This window comes from Hyperolius riggenbachi, chromosome 2 (genome assembly GCF_040937935.1).
Source record: "Hyperolius riggenbachi isolate aHypRig1 chromosome 2, aHypRig1.pri, whole genome shotgun sequence".
Lineage (NCBI taxonomy): Eukaryota > Metazoa > Chordata > Amphibia > Anura > Hyperoliidae > Hyperolius > Hyperolius riggenbachi.
In genome coordinates, this window is record NC_090647.1 from 49,923,889 (window position 1) to 49,941,929 (window position 18,041).

General features: G+C 43.7%; 1 protein-coding gene across 1 annotated transcript in view; it reads left to right on the top strand.

Annotated features, from left to right (window-relative positions):
- TMEM135 (transmembrane protein 135) overlaps positions 1–18,041 on the top strand; it is a 399,393-nt gene that overhangs the window by 198,047 nt on the left and 183,305 nt on the right. Inside the window, exon 5 of the mRNA XM_068264859.1 lies at positions 17,294–17,359. Coding sequence (XP_068120960.1) covers positions 17,294–17,359 — 66 coding nt within the window. The remainder of the gene's footprint in view (positions 1–17,293; positions 17,360–18,041) is intronic.

Consider the following 18,041-nt stretch of genomic DNA (forward strand, 5'->3'; position numbering starts at 1 on the left):
TGGATCTTTTGTATGAGTGGAATCATCAGGAAGCAGGGAGGACATGACGACACATTTGACTTCATAGGAGACAGACAAACATGGAACCTGCCATGAGCTGTCAGGAGCATCATTCTCTGCAAATACTATATAAAAATTCTGTGAAATCCAAATGTGGACAGTGAAATGCATATGTAATGTAAGTACAGCCAATATTTAGCTACTGATATGTGTTTATTTTCTCTGAGACCTTCTACCTAACAGCTCCTCTTTAAAAATACTTTTATTTTCTCAGTTCATAGTGAAAAATACACTCTGGAGTATTATCTAATATTAGAATATAATATTAATCAAATATCTTCACTATAAATTGTGACCGGAACATAATCTAAGTTTTGTGATAAGCGGTAAGAATAGCCAAACAAAATGTGTATTTTCTATCTACAGTAGCACTTTTTATTTTTAAACTGGAATTGGTAAAACTGAGAAATACCTGTTTTTCTATTTTTTTCCTTTTTTACCATTAAAATTCATAGAAAACAAAATTGTTTGAGGGAAAAAAATGGCATACAATGAAAGCCTAGTTTGTCTTGGAAAAAAAGCAATATGTATTTCATTTATGTGTCCTAAGTAGGGATAACGCTATTGCTGAGGACATAGCTAAACTGAGAAAACTGCTCTGGTCCATAAGTGGGAAACAAGGTCAGGATGCGAAGGGGTTAAAGGTGGTCTACATGGTGCAGTCTGATTATTTCATAGAACAATTTCATTATTTGATCAAATGGATAATAAAATCTACTGCAATTTTTCACTTTATTTACATCAGTCGTTTCATTGAACCTTTCTCTTTAGAAAACTGAACGACAAGGGGACATCACTTATTCATGAGAGGGTATTGTCAAGTTTTAATTTTCACCCCAAAGATGTTATATTGATTAATTTTTGTCAGTGTCATCATTGGTCCCTAAGCGCATGACAAGAGAATCAGCACAATGGGCTGATCCACAAAGCTTTTTCACCTGTTTTCCTCTGTTTTCACCTTCTCTATGTTACTTTTTTAAAGGTGTTCTGTGGGATTCTAAAAATCAAACAAGCTGACACTTACCTGGGGCTTCTATCGGCCCTCTGCAGCGGTCATGTCCCGCGCCGTCCTCCTATGATCACCCGTTCCCTGCCGCTGGTCTCTGTTTAATATTCGTCTAAACAGACCAATAATGCTTGCTCCCGCTCGCGTCATCGGGAGCTTACTGCGCAGGCGCAGTACGAAGTTTTCTTGTACTGTGCCTGCACAGTAAGGCTCCCGATGCCGCGGGCGGCCATGGCCATGTAATCACTCGCTTGATTACACCGGGACCGGCAGCAGGGAACGGAGCATCGGAGGAGGAGCATGGTCATTGCGGACGGGTTCGCGGCAGAGCCCGTGCACCCGTTTTTAAACAGGTGGGCTTATTATTAGTATAATATAATTAAGGTAAGAAAAGTAATATTGAACTTAATTAGGAACAACTTACTTTGAGCGCTTATTTTGCTTTCAAATGTGCTGAAAGGTTATTTTTATCAATAAGGTGATGAATAAGTCATTTTTGAGAAGTTTTGTGAATAGAGCCCTGTGTATCCTTTATTTCTTTTGCACTTTATGCCAGAAGTGAAACTTACACGATAAAGTTCCTGCATTTATAGGGTAATAGTGCCCTCCAACTTCATGATGAGATCATGGCAGTTTCTTGGACCAATTGCCCAGCTTATGACACTATTGTGAGGTTGAAGAAGAATTTCCAAAGTGGTCACATGTCCCTCACTGAAGAGCTAAGACCTGGAAGACCATCATTGATGGACGATGTGGCCACAGAGAAGAAAGTATAGTGCTTAAAGGGGCACTTAAAGGAATACTATCGATGTATGCATTTATTTTTAAATGCTGTATGTTGTAGCACACATTAGGGCAAGTACTAGGAGCAATTTGATTCCTCACACAGCTGTTCCGCTCAGCTGTAAAATCCTCGGTCAGTTTTGGCGTCAGTGTTGGATACAAAATGTATCTAATACTGAGCTCCCAGAGGGCTAGACCATGTCTCTGCAAAGGGGAGATGCTATCAACTCCTCAGTTTATAGTTTAATTATCACCTTGCTGAAAGAATCTTGTTGATATGGTGGTAAGGGGTTAAAGATTCTAGCAATGTGTGTTTATTATCTTTGCTTCTCTTGACTGATAAAGATACTAATAATGCTAATTGTAGACAGTGCTCTGCCCCTCTCAGCAGCTTGTAAAGTGGATGCAGCCTGGAGTGAATCACCTCAAGCAGGCAGCCAGTCTGAGTGTAAACACAGACTCGTGGTATAGCTAGTTATATTCCAGCAATATTCCAGCTCATTTAGTTACCTGTTACCACCTCAGATCAGCCTGTTTCTCCTCATGTCTGCTGCATGCTGTGAGTGACACAGTGAAATATATTTGTGAGCTGTGTGACAGAGTAACCAAGCAGCTCAGGGTGACCCAAACTACTATGAGCTGTGTGAGAAATGAATTTTTAAGCAGGGATAGTGAGAGAGAGACCTGGGTGAATAAATAAAGTGCCCCTAGCACTAGTGGTAATGTGTACACTAATATAGAGTATTAAAAAAAAAAAGTCGTTTCAATCGATAGTTGTCGTTTAAGTCAACCTAAAAAAATGATTTTAACTTACCTGGGGCTTCTTGCAGCCCCCTGGAGTCCTCCTGTGCCCACAACACCGATCCAAGTCCCTCCGGCCAGCAGCGGTGACCCTTGCCAAGTAGCGATTTACAAGTTCTGCATATATGTAGAACGCTCCAAGCAGCGGGAGCGCAATGAGGAGGCTGGTGGCTGGACAGCTTAGCAGGGGTCGCCGCTGCTGGCTGGAGGGACTTGGACCAGCGTCGAGGGCTCAGGAGCACTCCCGTGGGCTGCAAAAAGCCCCAGGTAAATTAAAATCATTTTTTTTTAAGTTGATTTAAGATTTCCTTTAATCCTGGAAGATGAACAACCATCTAAATGATCAGGATTTAAACTGACCTCAGTCATGGTAGTGTGTGGGAAATTCATGACGAACTTCACATGTCTAAGGTGTCTGCATGCTGGGTTCCGCATTTGCTAACCCCTTTCCAGAAGCAAACGCAGGATTTTTTGGGTTGGGCACTATTTAGCCTTGTTCACATTATAAATAGCCAGTGCTATCGCAAGTGCTGAGCGATTTTATACTGTGATTTTAGCACTTTTCTAAGCACTTTTACTCAGCGATGATTTGTTTCACTTCCTGATGCCAGTCATGAAGAGAACTCTTGTAGCCGGAAATGAATAAATACAATGTATTTATTCATAAAAGCCAGGGCTGTGGAGTCGGTACAAAAATCTTCGGACTCCGACTCCTCAGGTTATGAAACCACGACTCCAACTCCGACTCCGGTTACCCAAAATGGCCACGACTCTGACTCCTCGACTCCGATTCTTTAGTCTAATACTTAACAGGGCTGTGGATTCTGTACAAAAATCATCCGACTCCAACTCCTACTCCGGGTGCCCAAAATTGCTCCAACTCCGACTCCACAGCCCTGACAAAAGCGCTCCAGAAATTCGCTATACAAAACGCTTTTATTTGCGATTTCCCTACACCTTCCATTGAGCCAAAGCACTCAGAAAATGGTACATGTAGCGCGTTTGCTATTTTAATAAAATTGAAGCGCGGACATGGGAACAATCTCATAGGAAAACATTGCACAAGTACATTTAGAACGATTTCTAAAATCGTCAGCGCTTTAAAAAAAATTTAAAGTGAAAAATTGAAAATTGGGGCTTGATTCACTAAACAGTGATAACTGATATCACGGCCGTGCTAGCATTTTGGGTTTCCGCGAGAAATTGCGATCGCGTTTTCGTGGGAAAATTCGTGATTGCACGTGAATAACGTTACGCGCGTTAAAATGCACGCAAAAACACTAGCGCGGCTGTGAAATCAATTATCACGGTTTCGTGAACCGTCCTAATTGGGGAGAACGCAGTCTCCAGGGTGCAGAGTGCTCGATTCCTGGGCATAACTCTTACCAGCGATCTTAGATGGGAGGAGAACACTATCAAAATTCAAAAGTAGGCACAGCAGAGGTTATTCTTTTTGTGACACCTGAAAACATTTGGTATCCCAAAGAAGCTGCTCATCATCTTCTACACTGCCACCGTAGAGTCCATCCTCTGCTCCTCTATCGTCGTCTGGTATGCAGGGGCAACGGCTAGTGACAAATACAAACTCCAGAGAATAATTGTCATGCCGCGGAAAAGGCCACAGGTTGCCTTTGCCACCTCTTGATCTCCTCCGCACCACCAGACTCAGAAAGAGGCCAAAGGGTTCTCTCTCGACCCCTCTCATCAGGCAATTGCTTCTTTGAGCTTCTCCCATTGGGTCGCCGGTTCAGAGCAATTGCCTCCAAGACCACCAGGCGCAAGTGCACTTTCTTCCCCCAGGCAGTCCTCCTACTGAACTCTAACTCCTGCCAAGCTGCAACACTCTAGCCCTTGGAAAGCAAATCCGCAACCGGCACCTTGTCTGTATCTGCTGCCCTCTGTGAACTATGAACCACATCAGGTAACTGTTGCCCACACCATGATCCATAAACTGCATTCATGGACTATATCTACTGCCCACCCTGAACCATGAACCGTATCATGCATCACAGACTGTATCTGTTGTTCACTCTGATCTCTGAACCATGAAGTCATACGCAGACCTCGCCCTACACCCCGAAATCGACTTGCGGATCTGTTTATTGTACGTCTTGCATTGTATATTGTACAGTATTGTACCTATTGCTTGTACCATGTATATTCTCTTTTACTCTCATGTCGACTACGCCTATGTCTTCTGCCAATGCCATGTGCACCACACACAATTCCGGGTACGTTATCTGGCGTACTTGGCGAATGATTCTGAATCAAGCCCATAGTGTGAATGAGCCCTTAGCCTTTAAATTCAGGAACTTTCGGGCTGCAAGTCTCAATCTTTTCCATCTCACACTTCAGTAAATTCTGGCACAACTTGTAGAAGAAATACAATACAATGTACTGATTTTCTCAACATCATCAACATCATCACTTGGGCATTAATGATGACACTGGCAAATTTTCATCAATATAAGACAAGACAAATAACATTTATATTGCGCTTTTCTCCTGGCGGACTCAAAGCGCCAGAGCAGCAGCCAATAGGGCGCGCTCTATAGGCAGTAGCAGTTTTAGGGAGACTTGCCAAAGGTCTCCTACTGAATAGGTGCTGGCTTACTGAACAGGCAGAGCCGAGATTCGAACCCAGGTCTCCTGTGTCAGAGGCAGAGCCCCTAACCATTACACCTTCCAGTCACCCATACCATAATAACTTCCGGTTGATAATTACAACTTTACGATACTCCCTCGTAAAGGTTTATAGCAATTTTTACAATAAGTGATTACAGCTAACCAATTGTTTGGGGGGCATCATCCCTTTCTCCCACACTGGGATATCTGCTGACTTGTGGAGCAACCTGATCATCAAAGCCGATTCTCTGTGTGGCTTACATGACAATCCAGTGACATTTCACCCTCCGGGTTTAGGTCTGTAATTCCCCTCTCCTGCCTGCAGCGGAACATGAAAAGTTGTCCTCTTCCCCGGGGTGTCTGAAATCTTGAAGTAACAGAACACTGGGGCCCGCATGGCCTAATCCTCCTTGTACGTTTCACGCAGATCAAAAGGTTGAGTCATTCACTTGAGCCCGCCATTCTCCAGGAAACAATAGCCAGATTACACTCGCTGAGACCTGGAGTAGCGTCTTAGCGAGCTGAGCGACTTCTAATATACTTCGGGGGGGGAAACACAGTTATTTCTCTGAGGAAACCACGTAGACACAATGAGGAGAAAGGCTTGTGAATTGGATGTAATCCTCCATGGGACCTGATCTGATTGTAGCACGTGGGAAAAGGAGCCGTGTTCAGATTAAACTGTCCTAACATTCGAGTGACACATTAAGACCTCTGTTGTAAGGAAAAGGAACGCGCAACGCGCATTTGCCCCAAGGCAGCCAATCAGGACTGTCTTTAGATCTGAGAAAAACAAATTTGTTTTTGTACAAAAATTTTAATCATTGACTTTGATTCGCCACAATAGTTTTACAATCCCGGGAACTTCTTTTTGTATTGTTACTTTAAAATATAAAATCTGCCTATAATCTGTGCCCCATCATAGATGCCCCTTTTCAGTCCACCCCCTCACTCCCATAGGCTCCTGCAACCTGTTCTGATCCATCTACATCTGTAGGAAACAAGGGCTGATACCTCCTATACTATATAAGATCACTAATTTATTTAAGGGAGCTTAAAGGAGCACTGTGGCGAAAAATGATAAAAATTTAAAATATTTGCAAAAATAGACAAATAAGAAGTATGTTTTTTTCCAGAGTAAAATGAGCCATAAATTACTTTTCTCCTATGTTGCTGTCGCTTACAGTAGGTAGTAGAAATCTGACAGAAGCAACAGGTTTTGGACTAGTCCATCTTCTTCATAGGGGATTCTCAGCAAGGCTTTTATTCTTTATAAAGATATTCCCTAAAAAGGATTTAAACAATGATGCTGGCCAGCTTCCCTGCTCCATACACAGTTTTTTGGCAGTTGGACAGAGCAACTGCCTTTCAGTAAGTGCTTTTGAAAATAAATAAATAAATCCCTGAGAATCCCCCCATGAAGAGATGGATTACACCAAAACCTGTCGCTTTTGTCAGATTTCTACTACTTACTGTAAGTGACAGCAACATAGGAGAATAATTTTTACAATTTATTCTGGAAAAAAAAGTACTTCTTATTTGTTTATATTTGCACATATTTTAAATTTTACAAGTTTTCGCCATAGTGCCCCTTTAACTGAATAAAGAGTTAATTCTCTCAGAGCCAATTATATGGATTACAAGACCACTGTTGGTCACAATATAGATTTGTAACAGTTACCCCTCATTGGAATAATTCTGAACTCCAGATGGCGCTGTATTAAGGACAGTAGAGAGGCCACCTACTATGCAAAAACATGAAGATACCAGAGGAAGCAGCATTTCCATGAGTAAACGCCACCCTGGCTAGTTTCAACAACTAGGCCCGATTACTTGCCGGTGCACATGGGTGGAACTTTTGAAGTAAGTAGTTAGAAAGCTGAAGGAGGAGACCAGGTTTTGAATCTCAGGAAGCCCGTATCCTATTCAGAAATCAGTACTTGGGCAAGACTTCCTTAAAGGGAAGGTCCAAGCAAAATAAAAAAATGAGTTTCACTTACCTGGGGCTTCTACCAGCCCCATGCAGCCATCCTGTGCCCTCGTAGTCACTCACTGCTGCTCCAGTCCCCCGCTGGCAGCTTGCCGACCTCGGAGGTCGGCAGGACGCATTGCGTACATTTTTACGCATTCCCGCTAGTGCAGGAACATTAACACATACATTTTTACGTGCTACTGGTTCAATGCGTACATTTTTACATGCGTAAAAATGTATGTGTTAATGTTCCTGCACTAGCGGGAATGCGTAAAAATGTACGCAATGCGGCTCGGAGGTCGGCAAGCTGCCAGCGGGGGACTGGAGCAGCAGTGAGTTACTACGAGGGCACAGGATGGCTGCATGGGGCTGGTAGAAGCCCCAGGTAAGTGAAACTCATTTTTTTTATTTTGCTTGGACCTTCCCTTTAATACTGCTGCTGCCTACTGAGTGCGGCCCTAGGCTAGTGGCTACCCCACAAGCACGTTCTGATTTATTTTTGATGTTTTTTTTCTTTTGAGGGGGGGGAGGGGGGGGTTACAGCATACATTTATTGGTTATAGCACATTGGCTTCAATCTAAAAGGTTGGCACAATACATTTTGTGCTGCAGACCTTTTGCTCTCCCCAAATTCACTAAGGTTTTCACATTTGCAGCAATCGTTCCATAATTTGCAGAAAAACTACATGACAAGATAAGATTTTTTTTTACCTCGTATGGTATTTCAGGTGTATAAATAACAAGTAAAGCGCAATCCACGGTGAATACAATTAACAATAAATTTAGGTCAGCTCAAAACCATTAGTATCCTATTAACCATTTTTAATGACAACATAATAATATTGTGAAGTTAATTAAGGAAATATGCTGAAGTTACCGAACGACTCACTTGTTTTACCGCATGCTGTAATCTTTGTGAATTGACATTAAAGGATACCCGAACTGACATGTGACATGATTAGATAGACATGTGTATGTACACTGCCTAGCACACAATTACCTATGCTGTGTCCCTTTTTTTCTTTCTCTGTCTGAAAGAGTTAAATATCAGGTATGTAAGTGGCTGACTCAGTCCTGACTCAGACAGGAAGTGACTACAGTGTGATCCTCACTGATAAGAAATTCTCCTTTTTTTACCTCTTTCTTGCTCTCAGAAGCCATTTTCTGCCAGGAAAGTGTTTTATAGTTGGAGTTTCTTATCAGTGAGGGTCACACTGTAGTCACTTCCTGTCAGGACTAAGACAGCCACTTGCATACCTGATATTTAACTCTTTCAGGCAGAGAAAGAAAAAAAAGGAACACAGCACAGTTATGTGTGTGCTAGGCACTGTACATACACATGCCTATCTCATCATGTCACATGTCAGTTCGGGTATCCTTAAATGAAGTATTTACCTCTCAAGTCGGTAATTTACCTCACAAGTCAGTAATTTACATCATGAGTTAGTTATTCACCTTACAAGTCAGTAATTTACCTCACAAGTTGGCAATTTCGGGAATTTACCTCACAAGTTAGAAATTTACCTCACAAGTCGGTAATTTACCTCATGAGTTGGTTATTCACCTTACAAGTCGGTAATTTACCTCACAAGTCGGAAATGTACCCTTACAAGTTGGTGATTTACCTCACAAACCGGTAATTTAACTCACACATCGGTAATTTACCTCACAAGTTGGTTATTTACCCTACAAGTTGGTAATTTACCTCACTACTCAGTAATTTTAGTTTTCTATGCGGTAACGGCCTTAGCAAATTGACTTTTCACAATAAAATCAGCTGTTTTCTGCATAACCGAATGCGTTAATGCTTAGTGAATTGAAGCCATTGTGATTTGGGCAATTGGCATACCGGTTTATCTGCAAAGCAGCGCTTGCCAGCATGAGAGTAATAACTTTACCTAAAGAATGCGTTGCAAGGCCTTCTGCGAACGTTTGAGAAGAGTGCGTTGTTTACATTATAATAAATTGTGAATAATTAGTAGCATATGCCCAGCTTGTTCTGATTGTGTTTTCATCGTGACACTCCCTGGAAACTCGTACTTAATTGTGGCTACTGAGTGGTGTGATGTGGAGCGGTAGCACTTCATAAATCAGTTTCCGCAGGCCCGAGACCAGTGTGGGGAGAGCGCAGAGAGCTTTCCAACTGTGTTTGCCTCTATTTACTGAAAACTCGACATGGGTAGCTGGCTGAGACATCTGTGTTGTGTATAAACCTCCCTGTTTCCAGAGCCCGGACGTTTTTCGTGTGCATGTGTGAAGCATGATGTTATCTGGGAACGTTTCCTTTCTCTAATTGCTCTAAATGCAGATTATGTTGATGAAAATCAGTAGCAGACACAGCTGGCGTGTGCCAAAACGGTCAAGTATTCATTTGTATCCCATTTAAGGAGTCGCTGTAGTGACATATAGTAAAATGCAGCAAATTATTCAGGATACCCACTTTTACCTTAAAGGGAACATTAACTGAACGGGGGTAAAGAGTTTCACTTACCTGGGGCTATTACCAGCCCCCGGCAGCAGTCCTGTGCCCTCGGAGCCGCTCTGGAATCCTCCGGTCCCCCGCTGTCACTTAGTTTCGTTTTTGACGACTCACCAGTCAGCCGGCCGCCATGCTCATTATTGGACGCATTCCCTACTGCAATTAGCGCTGTTGCGGACTGCAATGCGTACAAAAATACGCGTTGCTGCATTCCGCATGCGTAGATATGCAGCAACGCGTATTTTTGTACGTGTTGCGATCTGCAACAGCGCTAATTGCAGTAGGGAATGCGTCCAATAATACGCATGGCGGCCGGCCGACTGGTGAGTCGTCAAAAACGAAACTAAGTGACAGCGGGGGACCGGAGGATTCCAGAGCGGCTCCGAGGGCACAGGACTGCTGCAGGGGGCTGGTAATAGCGCCAGGTAAGTGTAACTCTTTACCCCCCGTTCAGTTAAGGTTCCCTTTAAAGAGACTCTGAAGCGAGAATAAAACTCTCTTTTTCCCTTATATTCAGCAGGGGCATGTTTGCCCCTGCTAAAAACACCGCCATCCCACGGCAGAACGGGGGTCCTTTACCCCCCAAATCCCCCCCTGCAAAATCCACGACCAACTTGGTCGTAGATTTTGCTGCTCCTGGAGGCAGAGCTATGAGCTGTAGCTCTGCCCCATGCGTGTCTATCAGCGGCGGATCTCCGCCTCTCCCCGCCCCTCTCAGTGAAGGAAGACTGAGAGGGGTGGAGGAGAGGCGGCGATCAGCGCTGATAGACGTGCTGAGAGCCAGGGCTGCGGCCGTTAGCCCTGCCTCAAGCAGGAAGCGCTCCCCGCACAGCACAGAGGGGATTTGGGGGTAAAGGACCCCCGTTCTGCCGCAGGGTAGCGGCGTTTTAGCAGGGGCAAACATGCCCCTGCTGAATATAAGGGAAAAGGCGAATTTTATTCTCGCTTCAGACTCTCTTTAATCATCCTGGCTTTTAGCTTCATATACACCTCCTATATCTATATATTGTTGTATAGCGGTATGATAGATACCACTCTATAGCGGTATCTATATATTACTCTATAGCTGTATGTGGCTGCAATAGTGTCTGAATCGCACATCAGAAACCAGCATGCAGCTAATCTTGTCAGATTGTCAGATCTGACTATGATGTCAGAAACACCTGATCTGCTGCATGCTTGTTCAGGGTCTATGGCTAAAAGTATTAGAGGCAGAGGATCTGCACGATAGCCAGGCAACTGGCATTGCTTAAAAGGAAATACATATGGCAGCCTCCATATCCCTCTCACTTCAGGCCGTCCCCCTTGATTCCTATTGCCAGTTGAGTGGCAGGAGAATGTTGGCAAAAAAGATATTGAATACTATGAACAAATTGTGTAGGTAAACTTTCATACTACACAGAGGTGGTACAATTGGTCAGTGATTGGCCAATCATAATTGAAAGTGTGTACCAGGCTTTTCTCTCTCTTCTCGTCCCCTGGGACATCCATAAGTTAGCAGAGACCAAAGCAATGATTCATAAACGTGCTGCTGCTCTTCACAATCTATTCAGTTAACGTTGACCTGCATACATATGTTAGAATACAGTTTAGACCACTGGCCACGCCCCGTAACAGAGCTATCCAGCCGTCTCCCTCACAGAACCAGCCGAACAGACAAATGTTTCGGAGGATGACAAATTTCACTCAACGCGTATTTCAGGTATGTAATTAGACTATCTCTCGGCCTTAAGTTTCAAACCTTTGTTGTCACCTAAACTATTTTGCAGTGACCTCTAACCCCTTTCCATCTTCCTCTACATGGAAATCCATCTGCCTCGTCCAGGTCCCCTTTGTTTGCATACCAGAAGAGCGATCACTTGGAAGCTTAAGATTGGCAATTAGCAAATAGCTGCAGGTGGCCTGCTTGAGCCATGTTCTCGGCTCCCCCTCCATTGTAAAGCCGGGGCATGTAGTTTTAATCTCCTTAGCGACACTCCACGCATGAAGAGGAGAAGTCCTAGCAAGAAACGCGAGAGGCCAAACTTACAAGCGCTGGAAATTTGCTCGTTGTCCTGAATGGATTTGGCATCTGGCGGTATCTGGGGTGCTGGATAGGGAATTAAAAGAGACCTCTCACTAGTCAAGGTGAAAAGAAGGTTACACACCCCGGTGGTTTTCTATAGGCACAATGGCCGCCCAGCCGTATTGACAGAGTACTCTATTTGACTGAAACATCCTTAAAATGTTGGTGGGAAGAGTTGATGAAAGGAACTCATTGGGATGGACATGAAAGGTTCCAGGAGGCCCCCCTCTCGTGTTTTCAGGAGCCGTGTAATAGAATCACATCTTAACAGGGGGGGGGGGGGAACACGCTGCTTAATGCCCCGACCGCAACATTGTTGTGCTGACGGGTTAAACGCGCCCGAAGACAAATAGCTACATAAATTGCGGGCAAATTATCTGCTTACCCAAACCATTTCCAGGAGACAAAAGGGGGGACTTTCTCTCCCTTGCTTCTAGAGACACGTTATTGATTACAAATGGCCAATTAAGATAAAAGATCGTTTAAACGAAGAAAACATTAAAAGGATTTAAATGTTATTAAGGGAACCCAAAAAATTGAAATCGGGTTAAGATTACATTCCGAGCACCCTTTTTATTCCATAGGGTCCTTTTGTTGAATAAAAAAATGTACGACTTAAAAAAACCTTTTTATTATTGAGTCCTGGCAGAGAAGTGGATGGGAACAATAGTTGTAATGTGGGACATGGGGCCTTATTCAACTCACGAGGATAACTTTTCATCTACTGTTTAAAATAATTTGTTCAGCATTCTGGAATTTAAAAAAATACCAAAAAGTAGGTGGAAAAATTCTGTCAATATTATTCCAAGTATTTTCTTCCTTGCTGGTGGCTTAATGAGAACCCAAGCTGGCATTAGTGTATTAAAAAATAAAAGCTACTACCTAAATCCTAGGGGGCTAGCTGGATCAGGTAGAGCTGCTTACCGCCGCTCCAGCGTGCCATTTTCCATCAGCTTAGTTGAAAAAAAATGGCCGCGACTCTGAGTCACAATGCTGAAGCTCCGCCCTGAACTCTGATCGTAGAGCACAGAGGAGAAGGGGTGGGGATAAATAGAGAAGGGGCAGTTGGAGGCAGTGACGGGGAAGCGGGGAAAGGGTGGGTAGAGGCAGTAGGTGGCAGTGAAGGGGAGGCGGGGAAGGGGTGGGGAGTGGCGGAGAAGGGGCAGCATGAGGCAGTGAAGGGGAGGTGGGGAAGGGGTGGGTAGAGGTGGAGAAGAGGTAGTAGGTGGCAGTGAAGGGGAGGCGGGGAGTGGCAGAGAAAGGGCAGCAGGAGGCAGTGAAGGGGAGGCGGGGAAGGGGTGAGTAGAGGCAGAGAAGGGCTGGGTGAGGCAGGGCACCTAGAGGCGGGAAGGGGGGGGGCATGTTGCAGGAGTCTCTCTCCTGAAAAGAACGCCCCTTCCATTCTCAGGCTACTGACAAATTCCTTATCGGCAGTTTTGGGGGGGGATGCAAAGGCCGGTGGGACCCACAACAGCACAGAAAGCACACAGAGGTTTGTGATGAAATGACTAACAATCCTCTGTGTCCAAATCATGACACATATTCCACCTCAGGAACACTTTAAGGGCATGTTATAAATCAGGTATGAAAATATCAAATAAAGTGAAATGAATAAGGCCCATGGAGTCTTTTCTCTTATTCTGCATATGGAATCTGTATGGATTCTGTTCCCCAAATGGATATCTTTCTCCACTTACTTTATAACCATGATGCTAGTACATTATTGTCCCCCTCCTGTCCCCATACACACCTCTATCAAGGACAACCCCTATCCAATCCATACCCAATCACATCCAACCTCTCCACCAATACAGAAGCTGAAATCTGGTCCGGGAGGAGCAAATTGGATTCCCCCAAACCTCCAACTCCTTTTCTATTGTGGGGGGCCCACCAGGGGCTTAAAGAGGAACTGTAGTGAACATAACAATGATAAAATTGCTGTTTTTTTTTTTAAACAATATTCATTTATAAATTATTAGGTCAATGTGTGCCCATTGTAACATCTCTCCTCTCCCTGATTTACTTTCTAAAATGTATTACAGGTGGCAACATCTGGCAGGTGATCTCTGCGGAATGTTCGTTTACGGAGAGCAGGGCCGAGGCATAGGCTGGAGAGGCTCCAGCCTCAGGGCGCAGTGTAGGAGGGGGCGCACAATTCATTCAGCTGTCATTCCTAATTGTGTTTGAAGCAGAAAGAAATAAGAAAAGGGGATACATGGCAGTGACTGCAAGCCATATAACCAGGGCTGTGGAGTCGGGCAATTTTGGGTGCCTGGAGTCGGGAAAAAATGCACCGACTCCGACTCCTAATGAATTTGTAACTGTAATTAAAATAGAAAATATGATAAAATGTTCTATTTCTCAGATAATAGTCATTAAAAATAATGTATATATACAGTAATAGCTGTGCTTAGTCCACAAAAATGAAATAAACCAATCAAAATTAGTTACTTGTGCTGCTTCAATAAAGCAGTCCCCGTATTTTTATGGTCAGATATACATATCTGATTGTGACTGTATATATGATGTGTACACAGGAATCTCTTATATATACTAAATAACATCTATGCTGTAAGAATAAAGCCTGATGTGTAGCTGTGTCACTAATAGAGATGGTCAACGACGAGATGGAAATAATTCTGCATTGATGCTGATTTATGCAAATGTATGCACTCCCTTTGCTGATAAAATCAAATAATTTGATATGTTGTTAAAATTTGGTTTGGTGACTACAAATTACAGGGTAACTGAGACGGATGAAACGTAAAGTTTTATACATACCTGGGGCTTCCTCCAGCCCCCTTCAGGCTAATCAGTCCCTCGCTGTCCTCCACCACCCGGATCTTCTGCTATGAGTCCTGGTAATTCAGCCAGTCAGCGCTGTCCGGCCGCATGCCGCTCCCACAGTAAGGAACATTCTGCACCTGCGCAATAGTGCTGCACAGGTGTAGTACGCTCCTGGCGGCGGAGTGTGTGCATGCGCACTACGCCCGACTGGCTCAAGTACCTGGACTCATAGCAGAAGATCCAGGTGGTGGAGGAGGAAAACGAGGGACTGATTATCCTGAAGGCGGCTGGAGGAAGCCCCAGGTATGTATAAAACTTGAATTTCATCTGTCTCAGGTTTACTTTGTTACACAGTAGTACTATACTCTACATATGCACTCCCCACAGAGCTACAGGGAATCCACTGAGAATGCTGTGCACATTGAACACAGAGGTGTTGTCTGTTTACAATCTCCTCATTCCCCTGCAGAGTACCTGCACATCATTCTTACATGTACCCACACTTACATTGCCTAGGGCCTGATAGATGTTCTTTGTTTCGGTTTGTACCTTTTACAAGTACTCTTACCAAGGACTAGTTTTAGTCTAAAGGGAATAAATATAGTAGTCTACATATCCTTCTCACTTCAGTTGTCTTGTAAAATTCCTAAGCATTGGCAGTTAAGAGACGAATTTCATTTTACATACTTTTAATCAACAAAATTGTAATATGCAAATTAGAGGAGTCGGAGTCGGTGGAATCCTAAACTGAGGAGTCGGAGTCGGTGGATTTTTGGACCGATTCCACAGCCCTGCATATAACTAGAGATTAAGGTGTTGGGGAGGTTGTGGGCCCTGTGGCACCTCTTAGTCTAATAGCAATCAGTGTGTGACGGCTGGGGTGGCAGGGATGGAGGGGCGCACTTTGGTGTCTCAGCCTCGGGTGCTAGAGGACCTTGTCCCGCCTCTGACGGAGAGTTCTAAAGCCAGTAGAAAAGCTATCTGTTCTCCCAGAATGCTCTGGGGAGCTGAGAATTCTGCATAATAAACAGCCTAGGCTAAGCTTCACTGGGTGGGCGGGGCTACATCAGTATACAGGAATATATTTAGAAAGTTTTTCTGGTGCTGTAACCAAGATAATGAATGTAAAAGTGGGTACCCTAAATAATGTACTGCATTCTACTACAGTCCTCCTTCAAGAATAATTACACTTGCGTCTGGAATGGCTTTTGCTGCAGCAGCTCAGCAGTAAACGATAAAGCCAATGTTTACTGTCTGAGCAGGTGAGTCTTGCTTTTCATTCGTACTGTGAAGGTCTTTAAAGTGAACCTAAAGCCAAGTAAAAAAAAATGAGATGAACTTACCTGGGGCTTCCCTCAGCCCCCCGCAGCCGATCGGTGCCCTCGCAGGCCAGGAGGCCGCAATAGCAGCATAGGGGGTGATATACAGGCTGGGAACGCGAAGAATCACTCGCGTTCCCATCCCTGTCGGCCGGTGACTGCCAAACCGGAAGTTTTCGCCGGCGGGTCCTGGACCATCGGAGCGGGGCTGCGAGGGCACCGATTGGCTGCGGGGGGCTGAGGGAAGCCCCAGGTGAGTTAATCTAATTTTTTTAACTTGGCTTTAGGTTCACTTTAAAGGAGACCTGAAGTGAGATGAATATGGAGGTATAGAGGCGCTATTTGTGACCTTGAGACTATACTGTGTACTTCTATCTGTCTGAGGAAGCGGGAACATACCCGTGAAACGCGTTGCACTGTTTGTTTTGGAGTATATTAATAAACCTGTAGTCATAAAACTGACGGTATTTTGTCTGCTTCGGGGAGGCGAGTCCACCACCACCTCCTGAGGGATTTTAAGCCTTTTAGAACCTTTTATCCTGCTGGCGCCTCTGTCCACTCTTACATTATCAATATCCACCCCTGGTGGAAGGGTTGATCCCCATTTTTCCTTATCTACAGAGAGCGACTTTTAATCCTGAGTGAGGACAGGTCTAATCTCCTCACCTGCCTATACAGTGGTTGCCTGGAGGTAACCCTGGTTTGTGAGTAGGTATATACATTATATACTTTTCATTTCCAACCCCTTGTTTTGCATACTACACTATATTGGGCTCTCGGTATTTCTTTTGTCTTTGTCGAGATGAATATGGAAGCTGCCATATTTATTTCCTTTTAAGTAATACCAGTTGCCTGGCTATCCTGCTGATCCTCTGCCTCTAATCCTTTTAGCCATAGCCCCTGAACAAGCATGCAGCAGATGAGGTGTTTCTGACGTTATCAGATCTGACAAGATTAGCTGCATGCTTATTTATGGTGTGATTCAGACACTACTGCAGCCATATAGAAATCAGCAGGGCTGCCAGGCAACTGGTATTGTTTAAAAGGAAATAAATATGGCAGCCTCCATATCACCCTCCCTTCGGGTTCACCTTAAAGCTTAGTTCTCCTTTAGGTATCTTAACCAGCGATGATCAGTGAGATGAAAATAATTTTGAGTTGATGCTAACCTTATGTTAATTTGATGCCAATTTATGAAGCTTGAAACTGGGCTAATGAAAATAATCAGCTTCTGTATTTGATTGGTCCTATTCAAACTCTTCATACATTTGCATAACATTAGCATCAAGTCAAATGTGTTTGCATCTCATTGACAACCCTAATTTTAGCCATTTGAGATGTTCCGTGTTGTCTCCTCCACAGATTACCTTATGTTTTGTTTGCTGTTGTCCTGCAGGCCACAGAGACCCTGTTCCGCATGGGAGTGACCAGAGGCTATCTGAAGCCTGTCAGACACGGGGAGGTAAGGATTCTTATGATATTACATTATGGGATACTTCAAGCTGGTTTTCCATTGCTAAGAATGTCTCTAGATAATCTTTTATTACAAGGATGATTCCACACAAAATCCACGCAGTCCGTATAGGTTGTATGAACTTGTCCAATTAGGAGTTCGGCATTCCAGTCGGCGAACGCTCGTTCATCCGGCGCTTATCTGTTTTTCCGAACGATAGTTATCTAAAGTGTGTGCGTAGCTTAAAGAGACACTGAAGCGAAAAAAAAAATATGATATACTGAATTGGTTGTGTACTATGAATAATTACTAGAAGATTAGCAGCAAAGAAAATATTCTCATACTTTTATTTTCAGGTATATAGTGTTTTTTCTAACATTGCATCATTCTATAATATGTGCAGATTACACAACACTCAGCATTCAAAATGAGTCTTTCAGAGCAGTCTGTGAAGTAATGACCTCTCCTCTAGCAGAGGAAAAGTAAATAGTCCAGGAACAGTTGAGATAATAAAAGTCAGATAACAGCCCTCTCCAAGACTGTGAGCTTAATGGCTTGTTTGCATAGAGATAACAACTGGAGTTTCTCTACTCTTCCTGTACTGGAAACAATTACACTGATGTATCTGATCTTAATGTTTTATTTCTTAGCTGTGCTACACAAACAAATCATAATATCATCATTTTTTTTT